The following is an 8,022-nucleotide window of genomic DNA, read 5'->3' on the forward strand; positions in this document are numbered from 1 at the left end:
AGATGGTGCTTCAAAGCCCTATCCTCCAAGGAGAAATTTAGTTTGACCCTCTCCAAGACAGATCTCTTTGTTCTCTTGGTGGTTCATGGTATGTTTAATACTCTTCTCCAGCACCACAGCTCAAGAGACTTCAATTCTTCTCCTGTCATCGTTAGTCATCGTCCAGTTTTCTAATGCATAAAAAGTAATAGTGAAGATCATGGCCTGGATTAGGCTTACTTCAGTTCCTAGACTGACATCATTATTCTTTAACACTTTAGATCCATTAAAATCTAAAATCTTTGCTTAGAAATCATTGAATCAAATGCTTTATAAGGCACTCTTTGATCATTAATGTTAATGAGAGAGATTCTTTATTTCAATCCAACAGACTTATGTAAATATTAGATCATATAATGCTAATTAATATAATTTACTTACCAAGTATAATTTTGAGCAGTGTAAAAATACCTTTTACATTTTTAGAAACGTGAGTCAGATACCTCCTAATGGCTGTGTAGTAGTTTGGCCATTCGAATACACATTACATTAAAGCTCTTTTTTTAAGGGTTTTTGTGTGTGGGGGGGGAAATGACAGTGTCTTTTGTGTCTCTTAAAGCATCATTCTGATTGCACAAACATAAATGAGAAGTTGCTCTGTGGTAATACGCTGTGGTAGCCTTTATCTTGGAGAGCAAGAGATATTTTGCAAATTTGTAGTATCATTTCCTCAAACAACTCAGAACTGTACTTTACACACCAGCTCTTCAGTTCTTTAGTTTTGGTAGCAAGTGTCAAGGCTCTGGGCCTTTGTTCTTTCTTAAAGCATTGATGAAAGAATTGAAATAACTTTATTTTGCCATGGATACTTACGAAGTAATATTAACACGTGAATGGCAAAATGATCAAGGATACGATAAATTAGACCTCTCTTTATTTTAGAGAGAGAAGATGGAGACAACATTGGTTTTCTTTTCTCAGTTAAGGATGTGTGAATCAAAAGAAAAACCTTTTGTGGATTTAATGCATAGTTCAGGAAGAGAAAGAAAAAGCGATGAAGTTAAAATCAGGTAAAGTCCTATTTTTAGTCTTCCACTTTTTAAAATGCAATTACTGTCAACTATTTGATAGCCCTTGTTATTAAGGTATCTGGTTTTAGCTGGAGGATGAAGCTGTTCACCAATGAAAAGAAACAAAAGCTGTATCTAAAGTGAGATATATATATATAGCAACTATAGTCACACAGAACTACTAAGAAAATGTTGACTGGAATACAATTGTAAATATTTTTTGAACACCAGGGAGAGAGCAACATGCTTCACATATGCATGCTAATTAATTCCTTTATTACATAGTATTTTAATGAATATCTACCTTTTGTTAGTAACAACGCCAATTTGAACTTGAGTGTGAGAGTGCTCAGGTGATTATGGATTCAAAACTTCTTGATGGGAGAAATAATTTTCAACTAGCATATATAATGCCCTGATGGTGAGAGATTTTTATTTTTTTTTAATTATAGAGCTAAAGAGAAAAGAAACCGGCTAAGTCTTCTCCTGCTAAAACAAGAGTTTCATGAAGAGACCCATCCCTGTACATCTGGGCACTTAGCCAAAGATACAAGGTGAACATAATTTTATTCTTTAAAGGAGAGATTTTGCTGATTCTAACATTAAAGAATTAAGAAAAAAGAAAATGAAAGTTTTCTATTTTACAGGAAATTGTATAGTAATAGTCAGGTTAGAGATCTCATTTCAAGAAATTATAAAGAGTTCATCAAATTAAGCCACTTCAGTGGCTGAAATAATAATCATATAAAATACAAAGATACTAATAAAATTATATATATGCCAATTTTAAAAGATACATTTAAACTGTATAAATTGATGAAATGTACATTATATTGTGAGTTTTAATAATCCAATATTGTACTTGGAAAGGAATATTCATCTCATTCCTTTGTAGATTAGAGAATGTCTTATATATAGGAGAAAGTAAAATTCAAATTTTTACTAAATTAAAAATTTAACCACTTAACTCAAAATAGGGATAATAGCCTTACATATGAAATAATGTATTTCTTAAAAATGGAAATATGACCAATAGAAAGAGGCAAATATAAAAAATTCTAGATCATCAACATCACAAAAACGATTTCATATCCCTTTTAAATAATTTGCTAAACTTTGTTTGAATGGTGGGGGTGGGGGGAAGAAGTACATTGAAGTTAAAAGATTTAAGAAAATTGCATTAAGAGATAACAAAAACCTCTTTCAAATATTTAGTTGAATGCTTTATATTTGGTGGATTTTATAAAATGTATAATTCATCTTTTTCTTAGTTTTTCTGTTCTTTGATATATTCCTTGATCAAATATTCTTTAAAATGATCCATAGATGCATAAGGAAATATTTAATGTTGTTTTGATATATTTATATATTGCTTTATAAGCAAACTGTACAATGACTTTCAGGTAACCATTGAAAATACAACTTCCATTTTATATTATTGAATGGAGAAACCCTTTAATATTTAACTATACAGTATAGTATAGTATAGTATATAATGTATACAGTAGCATACATTAAATTAGATTCATAAACAGACTTATCACATATTTCATTATAAAGATGTTGTGTCTTGAACAGAATTTCCCCTGAAGAGACATTAAAATGGGGTGAATCATTTGACAAACTGCTTTCCCATAAAGGTAAGTTATATTATATCCCAAATATTGGAGATTTTTACTAGGAAATAATTCAAAGTATATATAACCATGCATAATTTTCTGTAATAAAACTAAGTTATTGATAATTTGATCATTTTGAAAATTTTATCATTTCTGATCCAAGGATTCTACTCAACTAATGAAAAAAAATTTAGTATTTTCTCATTTTGTTCAAATTTATTTATCAGAGTTAAATATTAGTATATTTTTGGCAGTGAGGGAAACAGTTCTAAAGTTTTTTATTTTTCTGATTTGCAAAATTCTCACTATGTACTGTTAAGTTAATTGATTCACAACCATCCTATACACAGAGTCGAATCACTCTATAGAGATTCTAAAGATTTCATCTCTACAGAAGTCAACTGCCACATTTTTCTCCCATGAGTCAGCTGGTGGGTTTAAACCTCCCACATTTCACTTAGCAATACAGCATTTAAGTACTGGGACACCAGGGTTATAAAAAACTGTTTTATTAAATTCTAAGTTATTTACTTTCACTGACCTTCATATCAATCACTTGTATTTGAAATGGAATTGTCTAGAAAAGTTGAGAAGCAGGTTTACAACTTAGGGTATAGCACAGGGAGCTCTGTTGGCCTAGTGGTAAGTTGCTGTACTGGCAACCCAAATGTATGCAGTTCAAATCTACCAGCTGGTCCCAGAAGAAAGTTGGGCAATCTCTTCTTGTGTGACTGATTACCTACAAAGCCAACTGGGTCATTTATGAGTCTGTTCTGAGTTTGTCAATTATGAGTCTGTTTGTCAATGGGACAAAGTGTGTGTTACTTGGAAGCTGCAGACTAATACTAAGTTCCAGTTAGACTTTCTTATCAAAATTAAACCATTGATAAGTAATAGTGCAAAGTACTCCTCCTGTGTAGGTTCATTTCACCTTCCACAAATTCTTTCAGAAAACAAATCAAATCAAATTGAGGAGGTGATGAGGTAATCACTGAACTTACTCTTTCAACTGAGACAGAGTTTACTGCAGTTTACACATTGATACTACGCTAATCCCAACACATTCTCTGAAGCCCACACCTTTACTTTAATCTTAAAATATTCTCTACTTCATTCTTTTAAAAGAAAAAAAATATCCTTTTTATCACTTCACCAGATTATCCCAAGATGAAATTACTACACCTTTTGTTTGTAGTACTCTGTAGTGGCTTAAGTGTTGGGCTGCTAACCCAATCTTAAATTTGAATCTACTAAACTGCTCTGATGGGAAAAAGATTAGTCTGCTAACAGTAAGCTTTACATCATCACACCGGATCTTTCCCCTTTTCTTTACCCACTCCTCCCTCCTATCAAATTATGCAACCCTATGATTAAGCACCGTCCCCCTTTCCCTCTGTCTTCACTCCTCTGTTCCCCTCCCTGCCTTGGATCCTCCTATATGTTCTACAATAATAGTCTTATACAATATTTATCCTTATGGGACTGAGTTAGTTCACTTAGCATAGTGTTCTCCAGTCCCTCCCATGTTAGGCAGTAATTTACAAAATCGTTGCTCCTGCGTGCAGCACAGTATTCCATATGTGAATGTATCATAATTTCTCAATCCATTCTACTGTGGTTGGATATTTGGGCTGTTTCAATGTTCTTGTAATGTTGAAAATACTGTTATGAACATTGGTGTTCAAGTTCCTGTTTGTGTCTCAGTATTCATTTTCTCAGGGTATATTCCAAGTAGTGCAATAGCTGTGAACTTTGTAACTAAACCAGTATAAAATAAAAATTTTATTTAAAAAAAACTGCATAATCAGAAACCAAATGGAAGGTCACCCTTGCATTAACTCAGTTCAGTGGGAATGGGGAAGCCAAGAGCAAAGCACTTGTGGTTCAGAATTAAGGACAATGTTACATTTGATGAAACATTAAATTCTCTGGTCTATGCTTATTTCCTATTCTGTTAGATCTGTCCTTAAAAATCATTTAACTCTGTAAGATCTTGGATGTCTTCATATATTCTGTTCTTGGTCGGAATTCTCCTACAAATTAGCCCTTGAAATGTTCATTATTAAAATAGGAAACTTTGGTGGTTTACTGGAGAGAGTTGTATTAACCTAAAGGTGGCATCTCTATTTCAGTTGAAGCCCACGATGTTTTTGGTTTTGAGGTTTTGTTTATTCATTTGTTTTTTAATGAATATTCCCCAGCTGCTCCATGGTATAAAGACAGGCGATCTCCTCCCTTGACATTTACTATCAGTAGTGAGTTTTGCTTTGAAGGGTGGAGGAATAGAGGAAGACCTTCAAAGAGATGGACTGATTCAGTCACTGGGGTAATGAGGGTAAGTGTGTCAGAGATGATAAGGTTGGCACAGGATAGAGGAGGTTTCAGGGCTATTGTACAAAGGTTGCTATGAGTTGCAAGTGACTCGATGGCGCATAACAACAAGAAGTGACTTTTGAAATTATCCTCAAAAAAATGACTGCTGTGAGGGTTAAAAGGAAAAAAAAACTCTAAGCAGAAAAAAAATAAGACTTATATTTAGGAAAGTAATTAATTAATTAATGAGATTGGAAAAATTTTATTGTTGTTGTTGTTGTTGTTGTTATGTGCCGTCGAGTCACCTACAACTCATAGCGACCCTATGTGCAACAGCCCTAAATTCCATGCCACTCCCATCCCAATTATCCCAGTCACTGAATCAATCCACCTCATAGAGGGCCTTCCTCTCCTGCGCTGTCCCTCCACCCTCCCAAGCATGATGTCCCTCTCCAAGGACCGGTCTCTCCTCACAACATGTCCAAAGTATGTTAGACGGAGCCTCAGAATCCTTGCCTCCAAGGAGCCACCCGTTTAACCCTTTCCAGGACAAATCTGTTTGTTTTCCTAGCAGTCCATGGTATTCTCAATACTCTTCTCCAGCACCACAGCTCAAAGGCATCAATTCTCCCTCTATCCTCCTTGGTCATTGTCCAACTCTCTGATGCATAACAAGTGATTGGGAAGACCAAAGCCTATATCAGATGCACCTTAGTCTCCAGAGAGACACCATTGCTCTTTAGTACTTTGGAGAGGTCCCTAACAGCAGACTTTCCCATGGCAATGTGCCTTTTAATTTCCTGGCTGCTGGTGCCAAGACTGTTGACTATGGAGCCAAGCAAACTAAAGCTGTGTACAATCTCAATCTCTTCACCATCCATCCTGATGCTGCCAATTGTTCAGTGGTGAGAATCTTTGTCTTCTTGACATTGAGCCTCAATCCATATTGTAGGCTGCAGTCCTTGACACTCGGCAGCAGGCGCTTCAGGTCCTCTTCAGTTTCAGCAAGCAGGGTTTTGTCATCCGCATAACAGAGGTTGTTGATAAATCATCCACCAATTTATAGTGAAAAATTAAAACTGTTCCTTTCACTTCTATCTTATTTTGCATTACTCCTTTGAAATAGAATAATTTGAGCCATCATCCTCAACTACTTTCTACTCATTATCCATATCTAATGAACATTTAACTATTATTAAAATGTATGCCCTGTATGTACTTATATATCTTCTCTGTTTTTACGTCAGAGTCTTGTCTGAGGTATTTTTCTGTTTTAGTAGGTTAATTGCAACAAGTCATGTGAATATATCTTACACAAATACCCTGGAATTTGTTCCTCTTGTCTCCTCTTAATCCCATTAAAAAGACAAATTAAAAAACAAAACAAAACAAAACAAAAAACACCTTACCATTAATTCCTTTACCCACCTAAACAAGAGAAAAAAAATAATAATGAAATTAATGTTAGGCAAGTGTGACTGTAAGAAAGCAGATATTTCTCAATGGTGGTTTCTCAAATTCAGTATATCGTTTGTTGTTTTATTATTGTGTGTTACTGGCTCAGCTCTGCATTATAGCTATGCTTTGTATGGTGATTTAATTTTTGGATGATATTACTTAAGTCCACAAATTATTCTGACCTTTAGATTTTTCATTGGATATAGAGAAAAAGTTACTTTTAATATAAATATATTTGAGATAACTAAAAAAAAAGAAATTTTAGATACAATCAAATATAAATGCTTTGTGCTATTATAAATGCAGCTATTGTTAGCAAACATTATAATGTCTCTATTTTTCATATTACTTCCCAAATTTATAAACAAATTAATAAATCCTCTAGGATCAAAATATAATTTAAGATGCAAACTATTTCTTTAGCATATTTAAATACAATGATTTTACCATACTCTCCTTAGTAATTCAAATATTTTTTTTTAAATTAAAGATAATTAGACCTACAGAAAATTCCAACCCCCAGGATTTAATAATTATTCTATTTCATCAAATGAACAAAGTGAAATGAATAAAGTTGAATCTTTTATTCCTTTATTGATGGACATGATAAAGAGCTGAAAAATATTCAGCATTTGGAATCAAGATGTGGAAAAAGAAATAGAAAAAAGTTAGTACTGATAGACATGTTTATTATTATCTTCTGGACTGACTGAATAACAATTTTCAATTCATAAGAATTTAAGAACAAGTTATATTTTATTATGATGTGATTACTGTAACACTATTTTAATGACACTAATTATTGTAACACCTCATCACTCATCTATTAGTTTGTTGGGTTATATGTATGTTGCTGTGAGACTGGGTGCTATACAACCTATTTCAAAACTGGTTGAGTTACACATGTTGGACAGGTTTCAGTAGAACACCCATATTAAGACAAGCTAACAAGAAGGCCTGGACTTCATATCTGAAATAAAAAGTTATTGAAAACTTGGGAAATATCTGTGGACAATTTTCTCACGTACTTCAGGAAGATGAGGTAGTTAGAACGGTAAGTAGTGAAAATACAACTGAGGAAGAGCATCTTCCTTGAAGCAGAGTATACCTTAGTAGCATGGATGAAGTAAATCTTTCAATCAATGAAGGAACTTCACTTTTTAATATAGCATTTTTCAAAATGAATAGAAACTGCCGCAAATGTTAATAACTGGTAAATAGGATGTAAGAACCTAGAAAAGTATAAAACCTGGAAATGTAAAAAAGAAAAATGAAATGCATAAAGATTGATATCCTCAACTCTAGTAAGCTCTAATAGACTGGCATTGACCATTTTTAATTAAATAATCATATAGTCCACAATTCCCGGATTGATAAATTGAAAAAGAATGACATTGGACCCATCATTAAAAACAATATTTTAACATCTATCTTAAAAGAATATCCATATACTTTAAATTAATAGCATAGTGTTAAGAATCTGCACTGCAATCCTGAAATCATGTTTCAAATCCACAAGCTGCTCTGTGGGAGAAGGATGGGTAATCTCCCTTGCAAGTATTGCCTCTGAAAACTCACTGGAG

General features: G+C 33.4%; 1 protein-coding gene across 1 annotated transcript in view; it reads left to right on the forward strand.

The window, feature by feature from the left end:
* Positions 1 to 930: 930 nt before the first annotated feature.
* The window catches only part of RGS18 (regulator of G-protein signaling 18), a 47,179-nt gene continuing 40,087 nt past the window's right edge, over positions 931 to 8,022 (forward strand). Inside the window, exons 1-3 of the mRNA XM_006889514.1 lie at positions 931 to 1,049; positions 1,502 to 1,603; positions 2,628 to 2,689. Of these exons, the coding sequence (XP_006889576.1) occupies positions 931 to 1,049; positions 1,502 to 1,603; positions 2,628 to 2,689 (283 nt within the window). The remainder of the gene's footprint in view (positions 1,050 to 1,501; positions 1,604 to 2,627; positions 2,690 to 8,022) is intronic.

The sequence above is a fragment of the Elephantulus edwardii genome, unplaced genomic scaffold (assembly GCF_000299155.1).
Source record: "Elephantulus edwardii isolate Elephantulus edwardi_28Jun2011 unplaced genomic scaffold, EleEdw1.0 scaffold00078, whole genome shotgun sequence".
NCBI classification, from domain to species: domain Eukaryota; kingdom Metazoa; phylum Chordata; class Mammalia; order Macroscelidea; family Macroscelididae; genus Elephantulus; species Elephantulus edwardii.